At 38.8% G+C, this 21,375-nt stretch overlaps 1 protein-coding gene across 1 annotated transcript in view; it reads left to right on the plus strand.

Annotated features, from left to right (window-relative positions):
* Positions 1 to 14,597, plus strand: part of Lgsn (lengsin, lens protein with glutamine synthetase domain) — a 26,782-nt gene extending 12,185 nt beyond the window's left edge. Inside the window, exons 2-5 of the mRNA XM_028775521.1 lie at positions 590 to 722; positions 1,650 to 1,811; positions 8,234 to 8,400; positions 13,197 to 14,597. Of these exons, the coding sequence (XP_028631354.1) occupies positions 590 to 722; positions 1,650 to 1,811; positions 8,234 to 8,400; positions 13,197 to 14,396 (1,662 nt within the window). The 3' untranslated portion in view covers positions 14,397 to 14,597. The remainder of the gene's footprint in view (positions 1 to 589; positions 723 to 1,649; positions 1,812 to 8,233; positions 8,401 to 13,196) is intronic.
* Positions 14,598 to 21,375: the final 6,778 nt, after the last annotated feature.

Raw genomic sequence — 21,375 nt, forward strand, 5'->3', positions numbered from 1 at the left:
GGAGGGTGAGGGAGGGTGAGGGAGGGTGAGGGAGGGTGAGGGAGGGTGAGGGAGGGTGAGGGAGGGTGAGGGAGGGTGAGGGAGGGTGAGGGAGGGTGAGGGAGGGTGAGGGAGGGTGAGGGAGGGTGAGGGAGGGTGAGGGAGGGTGAGGGAGGGTGAGGGAGGGTGAGGGAGGGTGAGGGAGGGTGAGGGAGGGTGAGGGAGGGTGAGGGAGGGTAAGGGAGAGTGAAGGAAAAGGGGAGAATCCAAAATTTCAAGTGCTTGTGCTTTTGGTCAAGATGATTAGAAAACAAAATTCATAAAAATAAAACTTTTTACATAAAATGGTTTCACTAGTTATTAAGGACTAATCCATTTAAAAACATTCTGAGTTAAGAATAAATCAACATTGATTAGGTAGACATGAGATTAATTTATTCAACAGTTTTCTGTAACACAGATCAAAGAAGGTAGAGAAAATACAGCCTCTTTCAGTCGAAAGGGGCAAAGAAGTGACTGCTTACTTCCTGTAGAGAACGTCTTGTGTTCAATCCAAATCCAACTGGATGCATGGTATGTTATGTGGGGTTTTGCTTACTAATTATGACAGGACCCAACAAAAGATGAAGGCAATGCGACTGAAGGCAGCAGGATGAACAAGTTGAAAAGGACAAGGAGAAAAGTTACCAAACCACATCGTTGCTCAGCGGATCGGGACGAAATCACCATGGACAATTCCACTGGTATGCGGCTACTGTGATCTTTTGTGGTTGGTTTGGACAGTGGCACTTTCTATTTCACGTTCCTTCCTGTGAAACACTTCTCTATGTCTGGAGAAGCAAAGGGACAATAAGATGCTAAGTATTGCTGCATGAAAGATGGCAAATATAAGCTGGCATCAACTATGGAAGAAATAGCCAATCAAAGAGTTAGAATTCAAGGGAAGGATGCTGGGGGGGGGGCAGGGGATGGAAAGCAGAGCTGGAAAGAAGCTCCCTTCTGCACTGAGAAAGAATGTGAGCTCTATGGCTACGGGCCTGGGAGACCACAGGAAAATTCTAGAGGGAGTTTTTAATCCACTTGCTGAAACCCTAACAGTATTCTAACAGATCTTAAGAGGTGCTGAGTAGGAATAAGGTCACTCCTGGTGTTCCAAAGAGGAGGCAAAAGGAATGGCTAGCCCTTAGCCCATGCTAACAATAAAAGCAGACTTTAACAGCCTTTTAAAATATTGCTTTTATTTTTTTACAGTCCAGTCGTTACCCCCTCCCTCTCGGTGTGCCCTCCCACAGTTCCACATCCCATTTTTCCTCCTCCTTGTCTCCAAGAGGATGTTCCCCACCCCACCCTACCACTAGGCCACCCCATTCCCTGGGGCCTCAAGTCTCTCCAGGGTTAGGTGCTTCTTCTCTCACTGAGACCAGAGCAAGGAGTCCTCTGCTGTATATGTGTATGTGTGTGTGTGTGGGGGAGGTTAATGGCTATTATTATTATTACTACAGACAATACACTTCCTTACAGCCTGCATCTAGGGCAGGCAACACCCACTGTCCCTGTTTGGTGTATCACTGCATGGGAAAAGAATCTTTTCAAGCAGTCTTCATGCTGTGTTAAAGATGATTGAAAACAACTCTAATGTGTTTTGACATTTTTTTCCATTATTAACACAGAGACATACAGAAACCAAACAGCAGATGTGAGCAAAGCTGGCTCTGCTGAGTCTTGGTCCTCATACAATGCTGAAGATGCCCAGGACCAGACGCCAGTGGTAAAACCCTCGCTTCCCAGTGCCTCAGCCAGTGCTCCTGATGCTGAATTCAACCCAAATACTGGTAAGTAATTAACTGGAAAGATTCTGGAGGAAACAGGAAAGTGCTTCTAGCCACTGTTTCCAAGTTGATCTTTGAACTCGAGATGATCTGATAATAGTGAAGATCTCAGCCCCTCCCCTCCCCCAAGCAAAGACAGAGGAGAATTTCTACATCTGTGTTTATAAAGCTCTTTGCAGCCTCATTATGCTTCAGGCAACTGATAAAGGAAACTGACGGGTTACCAAGCAAGAGCACTCGAGTCTTCTCTAGAAATGAAATTCCATCATTTAAGATCTCTGGATTGCTGAGTAATTGTTCTGGTGGATGAGTATGTTGGTTAACACCCTCTTGGATACAAGTGATAGAAACTGGTTAAAAAAGAGACATTTATTGTTTGAGGCAATCTATAAAGAATAGATTAAATGAATGAGGTTGGAAAAAGAGGGAATACAGTGGGTTATGAAGTTAGAGAAATGGGATGTAACCCATATCCTCCCTTCTGTTACGGAGTTTTTCGTGGTTAATTTCAGGGTCCTCTAAACGTATCTGCTAAGAGGAGAAGCAGAAGCTATGAAAGCTGTTATAGTTCAGGTCATAGTTCATTGTAACATAACTTTTATAACATAAAAGGCTAAAATAATCTGGGGTATAAGGTCTAGGAAAACAAACATGGGTGTTCACTGGTTCTCTCCCAGTGAAAGCACAAATAACAGCATCAATTGTCAATGTGTTTTGCTGGCTTAGGATGCCCACTTTAGTATTGATATCCAGGGACTTTACTGGAACATGCTGCATTGGCCATGGGACTTACCTCTGTCCCCACTCCTTGTGGGGTCAAGTTAGAATGTGTACAAAGTCACCATCGCAAATGACATTGTTTGACTGCCTGGCTTGATACACAACCTCTAGGTAAATAGAGACATTCTTGACAGGTGGAACCTTCTAAGAACTGTGTGGTGAACTCCCAGGGAGCAAGGGTACAGTTCAGACCTCTCTTCACCCTTCTCTCCTCTCCCTTTTTATTACACATAGGACCCAAGAGGAAATGAGCACCATGAGGCTCTTGTCTGTATTCAATTTTTTTTTTTTTTTTGGGGTAGCAGGACTCATGGTCACAAATGGAGTTATAAAAACCACAGATTCACATACAACTTCATTCAGAATGTAGAGAGAACCCAGTCTAATCGCTAGATTGCTTCCTTTTAAAACTGGGTGATTCCTTTGTCTTAGAATCATTTCTTTGGCTTTACATCTGAGGGCCAGTAATGCCCAGGATGATGCTTCTGTCTGGAACCAATCTAAATTTCCCTTCTGTATTTCTAAATTTCCCTTCTGTATTTCTAGCAGGGGAAAAAAAAAACCCAAAACCAAAACTCAAAATCATACCCAAGCTTCTAAGATCTTGCCTTGACACTGTAAGACATATTTCCTATTTTAAGGATCATAGCCTTTTGCCATGGCAGCTGTTATCCCCCATGTTCTTTGTGCCTTGCTTTGTGCTATCCATGGAGTAAAGAGCAGCCATTCTGACATCTGTGTGTATCAGGAGCAGACAATACAAATGGCCGGGTCACTAGTGCTAGTAATGAGAAATCAGTAGAACAAAGTATGGCCCAGATTCGGCATGAAGGATGCTTTTTGCAAATATGTATTACTTGAGGCTGCTTTTATGCTCAAATGGGAGTTCAGTAGCTATCTGTGACCCCATGAGGTAGAAGATCGAGTGTACCACTTAGGCTACCCCAGAACTCCACTCAATGATGCCGTGGAGAAGTGTCCAGCCAGTATTACCACATTGTTTAGGGAAAGCTTGAACTCAAAATTTTATTACATAAAAATTTCTAATAGTTAAGTATGTCCAATAAATTTAAACAGGGTTTTAAACATTTGGAGGGCTAAAAGAGCGTGCTGGCTATATTGCCTTTATGGTGGTATGCTTTGCATGTTTTTATGGATTTTGTTTTATATGCTCTAGTTTCAGACAGAAAAACAAAGATGGAATTTGGGTATCTTAATCTTAAATAAAAAAAATCCCCATGAACTGTCTTTGTACGACTGTTCATGAATAGGGGTGTGGGTAGCTTTATTGATCAGCCTGGATTAAGCTCTTATAGCCTATAATTCCAAATAAACCACCAATGTATTATACAACAATAAATGTGAAAACTGATACCTTACCTAAGTAGAAGCAAGTTTGACAAGTATTTTCAACTACATTGAAATGTTTTTCAAAAATAACTAAGTTTTTCAAGATCAGTCCCTTTGCCCTAACAGTTATTATTTATTTATTTATTTATTTATTTATTTATTTATTCATTCACATTTTTAATGACTTGCACCTGGTTATTGTGTCAGCTGGATTTGGCAGCACTGTCTAAGGTTGACACACTCTGGCTGGAAGACGGGGCCTCATTGCACTAAGTGGGTATTCTCAGGTAGCCATGTACACTGAAGACCCATGAATGAAGATCCAGGGGCTCCAGAGGAAGAAGGCAGAATCCCATGAACAAGTGGCATGTGTTAAAGAGTACACTTCACAGGCAGTTATCCCCACTTTAAAATTTCTATTTCTTTCTTGTCTAAATAAGAATAGCTACTATTATTAAAGCAATAGGTAACATAACATATTACAATATTTATTACAGATAACATAATCAGTATAAAGAATTTAATTTCCATATTTATTATAGAAAAATAATTACAAATAAATAAAATGCAATAAATAGCAAAATAAATAATGATTAAATTTTGATGATGATGATGATAATGACATAGTGTGTATTATAATGCATGTGTAACTGCCAGTTCACATGAGTCATGAAACACATATAAAGATCAGAGGAGAACTTTTGGGAGTCTTCTTTCTATTCTGGGGTAAGGAGATTAAACTCGCGTTCTCAGGCTGTGCTGGAAGCACTGTTATCCACTGCACCAGCCCTGGATTTGGTATTTCTGGAAGCCCACATTTCTGTTCAATCCATCTCTTATAAGCATCGGTGGCTTTCTTGGGAACTGAATATGTTCTCGGCGTCTCAGAATATGGATGGCATTTCTCTAAGGCATTCTAGATGCTCATGAGCTTTGAGGTTTCCTTTCTTTAGTGTTTCCTTATTTTTCTCCCTAAACACAGCAGTAAAACTTGCCCTATAAAAGGCACATTGATTTAATTTATTAGTCCTCTGAGGGGATAGGATAGGAGAACACCTCCCAGGAATCACACTGAAAGAAAAACAAATGAGTCCCTGAGCTGGTAATTATCTGCCTGCTATCAATCATGTACAACTGGGAACGACTGACCAAAAGGGTTAATTGGAAGTAACAAATATGATTTATTTTAAGGGAAGAAATTCAGAGTATGGTGCAGCAAGATGAGTTGATGCTTTGAAAATGAGTTTAGCTTAGATAGGGTTCCCTTTGGTGAAAGGTTGAATTTTTAAATGAAAAATTTGATACTAAGGATATATATTCTAAAAGGTGTGATGCAAATTTTTATTTAATAACTAGACGAGTGATCATTTAGGATATATTAATTTATTCACTAACACACAAACTCATTCACTCAAGGCATATTTGCCGAGTGCCTGTGATGGCCAACATCTCTTAGGTATCAAAGCTACGGACAGCAGGCAGAACTGAGTCCCACCCACTCTTATGGGTTAACATGCAAAAGAATGACAGATAGATACGAATCAGGTGACTCTGAAACATGGCCAGCATGTTTCATGACACTGGAGAATATGAGAAAGGGATAGTACAGTTAGCTGAAATAGGTGGCTCCAAAATTCTTATAGTTCTAACCCTCAGCACCTCAGACTGCATTTTGAGTCAGGCTCTGTCAAAAGGTTATTAAGGTTAAAGGTAACCAGTAGGAGGGGCCCTAATCCAGGATATTTGGTATACTCATAAATCCATTAACCCATGGACTCAAATAAAAAGAAGATTGAGCGGATCATCAACAATAAGTCCTAGAGAGAATCCTCAGAAGAAACATCCCTGCTGATACCTTTGATTTTTAACTCTGGTCTTCATTTGAAAGGATACAAGTTCCCACTAAGGGTCTTCCTCTTCAGTACCAGTTGTGTCCTTAGAAAGCAAATGCATGTGCTCACTGCTCAGCCTCAGCTCAGCAAGGATGGGCTTCCGTGAATAAGAGTTGGCATGTTTATACTGTAGACAGGTTTCATGGATGTTCTGGATGACTGTGCTTAACTTCCCCAGTCCCTCACTTTACCGAATCATCCCACCTTTTCATTCGATGCCACGTTTCAATGCCTATAGTTTCCCCATGTGGTAACAAGATAGTTTGAGGGTAGGGCTTTTTCTGACTACTTACTTAGGTATACAACCAGTTTGATAAGTCGGTGGTGATAAAAAATATTGACCTTGAGTGGTTGACTGTAAGTAGGTGAACATTTTTTTTTTTTTATTGTGAAATAAAACAGAGGGGACTTTTGGAGGGAAGAAAGAGGAAGAAGTCACCGAATAGAGCTAAGGACAATGACACATACAATTAAGTATATCATAATGAAAACTGTGAATTTGTATGCTTAGAAATTACAAAAAGAAAGTGAAAAGAAACCATATAAAACAATAGACATTTATTGTAGGAAGCTTAGAGGATACAGATAAGACAAATGGCTAATAAGGTAACCTGCCTTCTCATCACTGGTGAGGCAACAGAATGGCTTCTTCTTTTTTTTTTTCTTGTAGAATAAAAGAGTCAAAAAATACAGAATTGCTTATGATGTCCGAAATACTGCTTATGTGAAGACTTCTGTATTTTAAACTGCTTATGACTTTTATTTTATATAAGCAGCTTTATTGAACTTGGGCTGAACACCCAATGGTTCAGAATAAGGTGGGAATGCACCAACTGTTAATTTAGCGTGTAGCATCCTAATTGCTCCAGTGGAATTGTTTGTGTTTAACGGAAGGTTATACGGTAGTTATAAAGCCCGGGGTAGCCAGACGTATCAGTGACAGGACACTATATCTAATGTATGTGCAGAAGTGGCACCAGTAATTTGTTTTCCTCATGGTTTGTGTATTCAAAATCTGCTCAATCTGTGTTTTTAGACTGTCAATCTTTATGCTTATTTTAAAGCCTAATTATATCTTGAAAACTGATACCCAGTTATCACTTAAAAATTATAGCTGTTTGATGTTAGTGGTGCGACAGATTGATGGGTATTCAAACGTGGGCGTGATCGCAGCACCATTTACTGGGGTTAGATTAATTGGGCTCACTTTTTGCATTTAAGTAGCACTTACACAATGCTTATTGACTCACGGAATTGTTAAATACCTTGCTTAATCCTCATAACAATTGGGCAATATTTTAACAATGAAGAAGCAGAGACGCATAGAGAGGGGGAAGGTTGCCAGGCACGAAAGGAAGAATATGGGTATCTTGATTTGTGCTGACTCTCTGAATCCTTTCACTGTCCCTAAAGGTTCTGACAGTGGCATTTATAATACATACTTTGTGCCTGGCCATTTTATTTTTGTGCTCCATTCACACCCTGGTAATAAGCCTCCTACCCCGAACCAGAAAACTAAATTCTAGATTCCATATTAACAGTGATGTGTGTGTGTGTGAGAAAGAGAGAGAGGGAGGGAAGGGGAGGGGGAGAGGGAGAGGTGGGGGGTTTGGGCTCCTGCTGTGTGTCTCTTTTGGCTTCAGGCTAATGAACTGACTAGATAAACGTTGTATCAAAAGTCTTTCCTAGCTCCAAAGTTTTAAAATTTTCAAACTACTTTAACATTCTGGAAATGGACATTTTATCATATTTCTGACTTAAAGAAATTGGCCACACAGTCCCAATTTCTCATCTCCACTCCCATTCTTGTTATCGTTCTTAAATAATTGTGAAATCTGACATCTAAGACTCAGATGCCATTGGGAAGATGGAAGGTAACTTTTGGGAAACAGAAAGAAAAGGAAAGGAAAGAAAGGGGAAAAGGAGCCAGCAGAACAGAAAACACAAATACAATTTTATCTCCAAGTATGTAGGGATGCTCAGTTTGGCTCTCACAGGTTTGTCCACGAAGGCACAAAGCTTTAATGATAGCCATCTACAGGTCACTTGTACGTCTCCTATGCTGTCAGGTTATCTATCCATTGTCATCCACGAGCAAGGTTTTCTTTTTTTTCCATTTTCTGATTATTTTCATAAACAAGTATTTCCAGTAAGCATGTGGTGTCACCATCTTTTTAGGCTGACAAATCTTAACTAATGAACAGTCCCTGAGAGTGTGTAGACAGTGCTCTTGGGATGACTGTCAAGGCAAGTGAGAGATAGGTGGGAATCTCTGTGTGAAGTTATGATCATGTGATGGGCATGTATTGTTCTTGTTTGTAACCCTAGTAGCTAATTCACTACATCTACCCTATTGCCTTTTGGTTCATCCTGATCCAGTGACTTCAAATTATTACTTTTCAGATCACACCCGGGACAATGCTCAGAGTTTGACCCTGCCTCAACTTTCTTCTAGAATGAAACACATTAAACAGGAAATGGCCAGAAACCACCTCCAGTTTGTACGATTTGAAGCAACAGACTTGCACGGTGTCTCCAGATCTAAGAGCATTCCTGCACAATTTTTTCAAGTGAGTTTTACAGATACACTAAGTGTGGCTTCGGGACCATTAGGAAGCAGATGCTGTTTAGTACTCATCTGCATTTTCTTGTAATCTGTACAGTAATTTGAGCAGAAACACAATAATTTGTTTTGCCATTTTCCTTGTCCCTCCCCACACGCATTATTGCTCCCCAAGGAGATGAACACGCAATAGCAATTCCTTTACCAGTAGAAATAGGAAACTAATTAATGCAGGTTATTTCAGTCCTTCTGCCTCGAATAATCACACTCTAAAGAACTATCTTCTCTTCTCCTACAGCAATTATAAAGATTATATTTTATTTGACATGAGAAAATTGCAACCCAAGACCCAAGAGCCAACACGAAAGGTAGAAATGATTAAATAGAGATGATTTATTAAATAAAATGCAGATCCTTTCAGCTGTAATTCAGATATGAATATACCCAATTATTGTTAGATGACTTAATGAATATTAAGTTTTGAAAACAGTGGTATCAAGAAACATTACATCTCTGGATACAATCTTAGGATTTTCTAGGGTCATTTTGTTTACTTTAAGCCAACACATATCCTTTTCTTTGGGGTGCTTATTCTTACTCTCCCATTTTCAAATAATTTTTCTTCCTGTAGCCATAGTTCATTAATCTTTTATTCTAACTTTATAATCAGAGAGCACGTATTGTTAAACAGAACACTTCATATTCATTTTGGAATGTTTGAAGGTATAATATTCATTAGTATTTGTATCACAAATACTAATGATTTAAGACTAAATTAACTTTGATACTTTATGGTGAATATATAAGTTCATTTGTGAAAGCTGATCTGAATAATATATATTCAAACATTTGAATATATATTGAATATGTGAAAAATACATATTGAATATATATTGAATATATGAAAAATTTCTTAGGCAGAAATGTGAAATTAATAGTCTCCATTGTTTTGTAAAAAAGCCACTTAGATTTTTTTTTATGGAAAAGAGCTTTCATACAACATGTTCTTATCATGCTTTACCCATTCCCCAACTCCTTCCAGATCCCCCACATCCACGCACTCTATGCAATTTCTCTCTTTAAAGAACAGAATAAACAAGCAAACAAACAAAACACTAAAAGAAAACAAGAAACTCTCTCTCTCTCCCTCTCTCCCTCCTCCCCCCTCTCTCTCTCTCTCACACACACACCACAATAAGTGGAAACCAAAATATACCAAATGAAAATATTTGAGACAAAAAGTCTATAAAAACACCATCGAGGTTGTCTTGTATTGGGCATCTACTGCTGGAGATGGAGTCTTATCCGAAGGTGTGACTAATATACCTAGTGAGGCTCCACTGAGGAAGACAAGTTTTTTTCTTTCATGTGGGTGTCAATTGCACATGAGCTGTTGGTTATGGGTGGGAGCCTATGTGAACTTCTTCTCCTCAGCACTGGGATTACAAGAATCATTTTAAATCATTTTTATTAATGGAAATAAACCACCAAATTGAAATTAGTAAGTTAGATTAATAACTAGAAGAGATAACATGTGCTTATTTATAGAATTAGAAAAACTTTCTCAAACTAAAGCAGCCAGGCAGCCTTAGTGTTGAGACACTAGGCTGAGACCCGTCACTGAACAGTTCAGTGGTATCTACTGTATTTTTCTGTATTTACTGCCTCTAACTCAGCTTTAATACTCCTCTTACTGTTTGTCTGAAGTAAGTGTTGCTTTTTATTTTAAATGCTAACATTGATTTTCTAAAAGCAAAGCAAAACAAACCAAACAAAACACCAGATCATCTGCTGAGACTAGAGGAAAAGGATTGTACATCATCGGAAGAGGCCAAAGAAGAAACTATGGTTCAATGACATCTCTGCTGCTTAGAAAGTTTCCCGTGTGCCTGGCACTGTGCTAAATGCCTTACAGGCATTAGCATGTTCCAACAAACATGTAGAATCTTGTTCTATCCAAGGGCTAATTTGATTTAAGTCATATGTGGATCATGTGAGTTCTATCCTAGATTTAATAAAAGTATGACATATCACCATAAATCTCACAACCAACTCTTGGCTTGTTTCAAAAGGTAGCCTTCATTGTATTCCAAATAACAGGAGCTAAAGGGTTTTAACTTAATCTGCAACATTTCTATCAAGTTCAGAGGAATCTGTTGTGAAAGTATGAAGCCATGTTAGTGTTTCACTACTATGCACATAATTTAAGGTAATTTATTGTCTTGGACAGTTATTCATACCTTCATACAGAAGTTTAGATATGTCACACAGCAAATGGAAAATGGTGAGAATTCTGCTACATGTCCAAAAATGTTTAAAGAAAAGAGAATATTAGAAAAAAAAACTGCTCTGAAACTCACAGATTAAATAGTCTAAAGTGTGACTTTCTACTATTGTTACAGTTTTCAAAGGACTGCTGGTGTCCAATGATGACCAGCTGTTCTCCACTGTTCACAGCAAAGGGAATATGATACAGACTTAGATTGTGTGATTTCTCACAAATTCCATGAATAGAACTCATTTATTTTAGAACTCATCTCAGGAACATACAACTACCGCATAGATTTTTGAACTAAAAAAAAAAAAAAAGATCAAAGAGGGAAATAACACTATTTTTCCCAGTGAAATGTGATATTAAAATATTCCACACAGCAGTCTCACAATGTGGATGTGTGTGAGCACTCATGTCCACATGCATGTATGTGAGTATACATAGAATTTACATGTAGAGCTCCAAAGTGTAGCAAATTTGGGAGCTTGATGGGGTGGTACACATCTGTAATCCTAGCACCCAGGAAGCAGAGGCAAGAGTGTCAGGTGTTCTAGTTAAATACAGTGCATTTAAGGCAAGCCTGTGCTTATATGAAGACCTTGTTTCAACCAACTAACCATCCAACCAGTCAACCAACCAACCATCCAACCAACCATCCAACCAACCATCCAACAAACCATCCAACCAACCAACCAACCAACCAACCAACCAACCAACCAACCAAGAAAATTAAAAAATAAAAGTTAAGTCAATAGCACTTAGGAATATATGAAAAGTGGTAGGTTGTGAAGGAACCAGTCCATATGATCTTGTAGAACTGCTGGTCGGCTGTACACAGTAGCCATTATGGAGGCGTTTCTGCAGATGATGGGAGCAAACTAATGTTGCTTGCAGAGTGTTAGAATGTTTGCATTAACCCTGTGGTGCTCACTGAGTTTATGAAAACCACTTTGAACAGTCAGGGTCTTTGTTCCTCCTATGTGAGGGGTTGTTGAGATTCTTAGATATTTCCAAAAGCTTTATTTTTTACATGTATCTGTCCAGTTTCATAACTTCATATTAACCTCTGCTTCTTGACACCTAACAACATTAAATACATGAAAAAGGTCATTGAACATAAGAGACACACGTCCAACAAGGACTCACATCATCCAGTAAGTTGCCTAACTCTATGCCAACAACTAATAAAAGATATTTAACTAGGACTCTAGCTAACTAGGATCTCTGTTGAGATCCAGTCCGTACTGACCGGAATGCTACATTTGGAAACTTTAACTTGGAAGATAGAGGTTCTCATCCACAGATAAATTTTCTGGGACTCTGTGAGACAATGAAGTAGGTACTTCTTTAGTGGGTTGTATAAGTGAAGTTCTGGCTCTTGGGATCTGTGACAGATGTCCTGTGTCTGACCACAGTCTCCTCTCCAACAAAGATTTAAGATTCCTTCAGTAGAAGTCAGCAGGGGGTTACAATATGACAATAGAATAAAGCACAATCATGACTATACTTGTCTCTTTTTAATAGACTGCTATCATTTACTTATTATACTTATCTAGATGCGAGAGAACTGGATTATATAATAGACCTGTTTATTACTGCACTATTCTATTCGCAGTCAATCTAAATTAGTATTGGTGGGTGAAAGGATGATGAAAATATGGCATATATATATGCATATGTATATATATATATATCACATTTTTTTGAACACAAAAATAATTAAACCCTATAATTAAATTTAGTGAAGTAAGTTAGAAACAGAAACAAACGCTTCATGTCCTCTTTCACACATGGATACTAAAATGCTGATCTAAATAGGATGTTGTTCTGTGAGAGGCTGGGAAACAGGAAGGAAAAAGGAATAGAGGAAGGTTGGTTCATGATCATCAAAATACAGACAGGAATTGTAAGTTCTAGTTTTCTGACACAGTGTAGCGAGTATAGTTCATAATGACTTGTTATATATTGTCGGCAATGCCAGGAAATGGAGACCATGTGATCAATACATTGTTTATGAGTATGGAATGATCACATCACACCCATTTAATATGTAAGGTAATAAAATAAAATATATCACATCAAAGAAAAGCCTTACCTGAGGTTTTAGAAACAGTGCTATAAAATAAAATTCATTAAAAGTTTTTATTTATAATTTTAAGTATTTCCATAAAGTTATAAACCCTTGTCTTTTGCTATATAGTGATTTTCTTTAATCCTTAAAGCATTTATGAATAGCTATGTGAAGCAGTTATGATTGTTGTTTTCCACATCTAAAAACATATGAAGGCTTGTATTAAAATACTAAAATTTTTTTCAAAAGGTCTATAAGAGAAAACAGTTCTTTTGGTGTTTCATTTTTTGATATTTAGTTTAATTTTTAAAAACTTTATGTGACAGTTAATGTTAATTCACAGATATTAAGCTTCCTTTGATTATTATCAAGATTCTCTCCCCCTCCCCCTGTTTTGTTTATCTTCACTTTTTATCTTCAGGTTTTAGAACCTAGCTAATTTGTGCTTTTTCTTCTTCAGGAAAAAGTGATCCACGGAGTTTTCATGCCCCGTGGTTATCTGGAATTGATGCCGAACCCTAAGGACAATGAGGTGAATCACATAAGAGCCACGTGCTTCAATAGTGACATAGTCCTCATGCCAGAGCTGTCGACCTTCAGAGTCTTGCCTTGGGCAGAGAGGACCGCACGGGTGATTTGTGACACCTTCACGGTGACAGGCGAGCCTCTGCTGACGTCTCCTAGGTACATCGCAAAGAGGCAGCTGCGCCAGCTGCAGGACGCCGGCTTCTGTCTGCTGTCTGCCTTCATCTATGATTTCTGTATTTTTGGTGTGCCCGAAGTGATCAATTCAAAGACCGTATCTTTTCCGGCCTCAACATTACTGAGTAACCATGACCAGCCCTTCATGCAGGAGCTGGTTGATGGCCTGTATCACACTGGGGCAAATGTGGAGAGCTTCTCCTCTTCTACCAGGCCTGGGCAGATGGAGATCTGTTTTCTCCCTGAGTTTGGCATTAGCTCAGCCGATAATGCCTTCACCCTCAGATCAGGTGTCCAAGAAGTGGGCAGGAGATATAATTACATAGCAAGCCTTGTAATTGAGACTGGATTCTGCAATTCAGGAATTTTGTCTCATAGCGTCTGGGATGTGGGCGGGAAGACAAACATGTTCTGCAGTGGTTCTGGGGTGGAGAGGCTCACACTCACCGGAAAGAAGTGGTTGTCAGGCCTGCTGAAGCACTCTGCGGCTCTCAGCTGCCTGATGGCCCCTGCTGTCAACTGTCGCAAGCGCTACTGCAAGGACAGCAGAGACCTGAAGGACAGTGTGCCCACCACGTGGGGATACAACGACAACAGCTGTGCCTTGAACATCAAGTGTCATGGTGAAAAAGGCACCCAGATAGAAAATAAACTAGGATCAGCAACCGCGAACCCTTACCTGGTGTTGGCCGCCACTGTGGCAGCAGGTTTGGACGGTCTTCAGACCAGTGATGGTGCTGCGGGGGGTTCAGATGACAGCCAGGATCTTTATGAACCAGAACCTTCTGAGATCCCCTTGAAGATGGAAGATGCCCTTGCCGCCCTGGAACAAGATGAGTGTCTGAAACAGGCTCTGGGAGAGACTTTCATTCGCTACTTTGTTGCCATGAAGAAGTATGAACTGGAAAATGAAGAAACAGATGCGGAGGGAAATAAATTCCTGGAGTATTTTATATAGGATGGGACTCTCTGCTGTGGAGATGTTATTGTGACAAGTAGCTAGTTTATCAGAAAGAAAAGATTAAGCCTTTGCAATCAACAATACAAGACAGCTTTTGCCCCTCGCCCATGGATTACTGGGCAGATGAAATGGGATAGCTGAGATCCTGATCTCAGCTGTTAACAATAAATTTGTGGTGAAAGAGCATATGCAAACTTACATTGCCTGATGTCATTTCCTTTATGTGGTTAGCCTGGGTAGTGTTTGAGTCATGCCATATATTCGTATGCTAAAGAAAGATGTATGTTAGAAAGCAGAACTTAAAGACTGCAGTAAAAAGAAGAAACAATATCAGGTATAGACCTAGGTTTCTCCTGCCAAGAAGACAGACACTTTAGCATAATCCTACTTCTAATGAAAACATGTTGAGGACAGCTTTGCAGCACTATGATAATTTTAAACATGTCAAGTTGCACATAGCAGGACATGTCAGGCCACAGAGGCTCTACTTTGACTTTCCATACTTCTCTACCACCTCTTGAAAGGCTCAGGGATTTCAAAGCTGTAATGTCTCCTAGAGTTAGATGACAGGACAGAGAATCAGGTTAACACTGAGGTCAGACTTAAAAGGTGTTAGAACCCTTTCTTTAAACAATGCCGATGCATAAAGGGCAAAGAGGGCTGCATTGTTCTGCCAGCTTGGCTCCATTCTTTGAAAGCAAACATCCCATTTGAAATATCTCTGTTCTACAGAGAGGAAGACTGCCTGCCTGCCTAGCCAAGGCCCTGTCTGCAGTTTCAACGCACACATAAATTACTAATTACATTGTCGCAGAGGTGGGTGTTTCTCCAGAGACTAGAAAATGTTCCAGGCCTTTCTTCGACTGTGATAATATTGCAACTTATCACTGAAATTTAGCTTCTCTTGGGAACAAGTCCAATATCTACTTACTTGCAAATGAAAACACTGTTCCACTGCTTAGGATCAAATAGGAGATTTTATGTTCAGTTAAAACTGGCTGTGTGTGGTCTCAATTTAGGCAGCAAACACTTAAGGAGAACGCTAGAATTTAGCTTTGTTCCTCTTGTTAAGGTTCTTAGCACCTAGTAAATGGTGAAAGTCATTGTGACCTTCACGACTGTTAGCTTATTTTCAGCTTCCAGCAGAAGACATGTGTTTCGAAACAGAGTTAAATCCACAGATGGAGAAAGGGTTAGAGGGAGCTAGCACAGGGTGAGAAGAAAGTGTGAAGCTCAGAGCATGGAATTCTGTTTTCATTAGTAAAAATTCACCTTGTCAGTTGGGAAGATACAGTGAAAATAAAACTGGTTTTCTGAGCCTCCACTGTGTCGACTGTGTTGCCGTTGTTAAGGTCAGCCAGAGACTACGTTGAAGAAGTCTATGAAAGGTCTAGCTAGGTTCCTTAGAGGACAAAACCAGGTATTTTGCCTTCTTCCTCTTTCTGATTTTACCCTTCCTGCAAACTAACACCTAGAACACCAGGCTAGCCAACTTCTTTTAGAAGGTAGAGAGATGAAGTATTTGCATCAAAGCATCGTGTGTGTGTGTGTGTGTGTGTGTGTGTGTGTGTTTGTGTGTGTTGGAGACTGGGTAATAAAGGATAGAGATAAAAGATCCAGTGAAAGATGGTTACTGTAAACTTTTCATTTCTGGAGTTGGGGGTGGGGATGAGTTAATTAGAGGGATCCACTCATGCAAAAAATTGTATTATTTCTCACCCTAATAGAACTGTATAGAATCTTTTATAAGTTTACAGGCCTTAATGAAACTTGTCTCGTGTTTTTCTTGGTTTTACTACTATAAGTATAAGATACTATAAAAACTCTGCTAATTGCAGTGCTTTTAGTCTTTATTTGGTTGTCTTTATCACACTGTCAGCATAATTTTAAAAGTACAGTATGAAAGGTCCCATTGTGAGGGAATTACATAAGTGGGAATGGTATCAGTTTAAGTGTATGGTAGTTAGCCAGCAGAAATTGTCCAACAACATATTACAAATCAGTTTTACAGCATGCATTGGTATGACAGCCTCTCTAGAGACTCAGTTAGATGTGTACAGTTGTATACTTTTGTTCATTAAGAAAGGTCAAAGGTAAGAATTGGTCAACACAGTTTAGAATTAATGAAAACTTTGGGCAAGGAGATGTAATTTCGTAGTTAACTCTTTTTCTATTTCTTTGTTCTGCTCCTGAACTTCATACCATGGAGTGTGTGTGTGTGTGTGTGTGTGTGTGTGTGTGTATGTGTTATTCTGCTACAGCCTCTGTGTTCCTGGTCTGTAGAGAGAGACCAGAAATCTATCAGTGGCATGCATTGACTACCCCTTTGTGTGATAAGCCTGCTACAATCCTAGGGGAGACCAAGGCAATGACAATGGGCAGGCCATGAAAAAATGTGGAATCTGCATGTCTTCAGAATCTTTTTTGTTTTTTAAATGTAGGCCCCATGCTTGGAAAAAAAGCAAACCATTTAGTGGGCTATGTTATGGCTTCGAAAGGATGCCTTTTGAATCTCTTTCCAGAAATTACTTTCTTATTTTCATTTACCATAATTGTTCTAATCAAAGCTTAGGGGAAAATGTGATTACTGAATTTAAAGTTGGCTATTAAATGAGTATACATAAGAATCTAAATTAAAAACTGTGCTTTAAGAGTAAAAACTAAAACATTACTGGCATAATAAAAAGTTACTATTTTAAAGAATATTTTATAATCTCAAATTTCATTTTATATTGTGTGAACAACAACAGTAAAGCTTGAAATGGTGATTTGAAGATAATGAAAGACCTACAACTTCACTATAAATAAAACTTGAAGTTACACAGTAAATCCCGAATGTGTTGGCAGCACAGAGCAGTTGAGTGTCTATCGACGTACCTTCAGCTACCTGCTAACCAGAGCATCTCACCAATGTTTATGATGCAGGGTTATTGGTCAGAATCAATAGTAGAGGCTTTCCTATTCCAGGTGTTAGAACACCTATCTGTCAACATCGCCTCTGTAAACAGTGATTCCTTCTTACAGCTCTTCTGGTACTAGAAACAGGCTTCACATAACATCTGGTTAGGATGTGAATTCCGAGAATGAAGAACACACGTCCTTCCATATTTGTCATGATATACCTTATTCCTTGAATTAGTTACAGACTCAGGAGCTGTTATTCAATTAAGGTATAACAAAATCATGAAGCAGTACTGTGTTAGTGCCATGAAATGTATCCATATCCATATACCCAGAGACAGTGAGGGAATGGCCACAGACACATCTATGAGAAGCAGTGATTAATGGTTTTATTGGCTCTGAGATGTGTTTGTCTTTAGAACTGTTCTGTTTCTAGAATCTCTGGAGGAGACAAAATTTATTAGGTGGATGGAGATTGTATTAAACAGGTGGAGGGAAACAGTCATGGTTTTGGCCACAAAAAAAAAAAAAAAATGTTCAAAAGCTTTCTTACCTTGTGCCATGCCTCCCCTGTGGCTTCCGTTTCTCAGAATAGAAATGAGACTCTCACCTTTTCGGTTTCTCTTGCGGCCACAGTGCAAAGACTGACAGTCAGGGGCAGACATGGAAGCCATGTGAAGCTTTTGGGCGAGACAGGAGTGACAGGCATCAGAGTGCTAGGAGCCCGGTGGGGACACCAGGTGGTGTTGCTGCCTAGGGATGGCCTCCATGGATCTCTCTGGAGTATCAGGCACAACTTCCAAACCTGCATTTCTAGGCCTTTCAGGTTCTGTGAATTATCAAATATTTTTAAGGATTATTCCTTTCTATTTAAGGTATATATATATATATATACATATATATAAATGTATATATATATATATATACACATATATATACACATATATATGTATATATATAGTTACATACACATTTATATAAAGTCTATATACACATATATTATATGTACTATATATAATATAAACATTATTACATTTTATATGTATGCTATGTATAATATATATCTATATGTACATTTTATAAAATCTATCTATCTATCTATCTATCTATCATCTATTTATCTGGCTGAAACATGGTTTCTAAAAGGAGGTGCAAGAAGCAAGAAATGCTTGTTAGTGAGAAGATTGGGAATAACTTAACGTTTGCACTAGATTCAGAATAAATGAAGGTCTATTATTTTAGAGAGTATAACATCCATCATCTACATTCTTTCTCCTTTATTGGCCCTACAATTTTATGAGAAATGCATGTGCATATGTTAGAAGTTAGAGTGTAAGACTCAGAGGTGGGGAGTGCTGGAAGAATTGGAACCGAATTCTCATGTATGCCCTTGGTCTTGTCCTTTTCCTAAATGCCATGGACTACACAGTCCCAGCAGCACTGAAAATTATCATAAGGGTTGTATGTCAATTTTAAGATTCTAAACACCAAACGTGGGCAGATACTTAAGTAACTGGACCTTTCCTTGTTAATATGTACTCCAGTTAAATGTGGCTCCCCTGGCTTTCATCGATATGCTTGACTACAAATAAAGTGGAACTATTTAGTAAGTCACTCTCTGGCTGGTAACCCTGTAGGATAGAAAGCCTGTCACAGAGGACCAGCATAGCATGGAACAATTTTAGACAGTTCTAGAGGAATAGAGATCAAACCTCAAATAATTTTATAAATGGTTGACTATTAAAAATTACCTTGTTGATATTTCTGACAGTTTTAAGAATTTGAATTCGTTCAATTTCAATTACATTGTCATCATAAAAAATAATTGTCAGCAAATGCTCAGTACTCATTCAGAGCATAAATGATTTAAATCTTCTATCTGGCTGTTTAAGGAGTGATAGAGGTGACCATTTCCTGAGTGGCCAACCAAATGGCCCAGTGAGTAATGGCATTTGCCACCAAGGTTGACAACCTGAGTCTAACCTTCACAACCCACATGGAGGAAGGAGGGAACAGATTTCAGAAACTGTTAGACTGTTCTCTGACTTCCATGTGAGCATGACATGACCACCACTGCCCTCTTATTATACAAATAGATAGATAGATAGATAGATAGATAGATAGATAGATAGATGGATGGATGGACAGATAGATAGATGTGAGAATTTATGAAAAACAATATATATGGAATGTCAGTTAAAGCCTAAATGCAGGGGGAAGATGTGGTAAAGTGGGGTGGAGCTGCCATCCACCAAAGAAAGTGGGAGAGGTTGCTTTCTTTCCTAGATTAGGATTTTGTTTTTACTTTATCGTGTTAATTTTATCTATAAAGGAAAGAAACTGATCAATGACTCTACATATTCAATACTGTGCAGCTCCTGAGATGTGATTCAGTTAAAAGCAGTGGTGATCAATTCACGAGGCTTGGGCAAAAACTTGTTGAATAAGTGATTGCAAGTTGATCTTCAAATGTAAGCTAGAGGGCAGCAATGTACTGTCAAACAGACGTTGCGTGCAGGGGCTCGGCAGTCCCCACAAAGCTTGATATTAAATGCAACAAGCAACCAAATCTTCAGCCAGTGAAAATGGAAAAATGTATTAGGTATTCTAACACCATAAAGACGTTTCCAGTCGTGTGGCTTGCATTTGAATATATTTTGCTTAATAGATATTAAATGCACGCAAGAAGAAAGGAGACAGTAGCTCCAGAAGAACTCAATGTCACTGACACTTCTAGCATATTCAAGAGATGTTCAGAAGGAACTGTAGAAATGTTAGTTAAATTATGCGAAGTTTGATGTTAATCTAGGTTTCTTAAATTCTGTATGGATTTGCATTGGATCTGGAACAAATAGAACTGAAAAGAACTAAGATTTTTAAATTCTGGCAATCTAAGAACATTTTATTATTTAAATATTTCATATTTAATGATCTGTCGAAAAGATGATAGAAAAACATGGCTGTAACTTTTTCTTAGCTGGGGCTTCATTGAAATGAATCATATTATGAGCCCATAACAACATCAACAGTATAAATTATACAAAATACCAAATTAAACTGATTATTAAAAGGTGCTGGATTTTTCTTCCTCTGACCGATAGGAAAATGTCTATCAAGTATGTTTTTGTGAAGGAAACAAAATTATGTCATAAGTGAAAGGGAATACAGATGACAAGTTATACTGAAGTTAGATACTGAGTAACATTTATATTCAACATACAGATAATTGTTTTAGAGACACATTTGTATTCAGTGTATAGACAATTATTTTAGAGAGACATTTGTATGCAAGTTATTGACCGATGGGTGCAAACCAGAAAACATATATGTCTCATAAAAGCTTTCAGCACAGCCGAGACACTTCTAAAGGTCTATAGACACAGCACAGAGCTTATACATGAGAGAAAACAGTGTAGAGGTGTCATTGATCAAATGACAGCAAGGCCTTGTCTGGATCATAGCTTTCTTTGGCTTCACCCATAGTTCACTCTGGATGGCAAGGTTCAACCAGAGCTCATGAATTGCCGACTTGAAAACAGGAAAAGTCGAGCTGTACCAGTCAGACAGTGTTACATCCTCAGTTTCGTCACAGGGAGCCATCATCTCCACTCTGCCTCACCATGTTCCTCAAGTCTACACAGCATCGAGTCCCTCTTGGCTCCTCAGATGCCTTTCTCTATGCTGTGTCCCTCCCGATGCTCTAGCCCATCTACTGTTTAACACATTGACGTCTTTCTAATGTCTGTATCACACATACATCCGCACCTGGAGTACAAAACGAAGAACCAAAAGCTATGATTATTAACCTCATGCAAATGTATCCTTTCTTTTCTCTTTAAAATTTCTGTTGCGTGTGTAATCTTTATCAACTCAGTCTATCTATTTACTACTCGTAGCTTCTCATCATGGACCTCGGATATTCTTGTTGCTTTCCTACCAATACAAACCAACTATCTACCCCCTCTTCCGGCAAAGCTAATAGAACATTCCCCTGCTAGCCCCTGGCCACAGGTCCTCCTTTATATTTCATGACTACTACACCAGCAAAATTGAACGTTATCGCTCTCTGCCTCTC

Source organism: Grammomys surdaster, unplaced genomic scaffold (genome assembly GCF_004785775.1).
Source record: "Grammomys surdaster isolate TR1022 unplaced genomic scaffold, NIH_TR_1.0 255, whole genome shotgun sequence".
NCBI classification, from domain to species: domain Eukaryota; kingdom Metazoa; phylum Chordata; class Mammalia; order Rodentia; family Muridae; genus Grammomys; species Grammomys surdaster.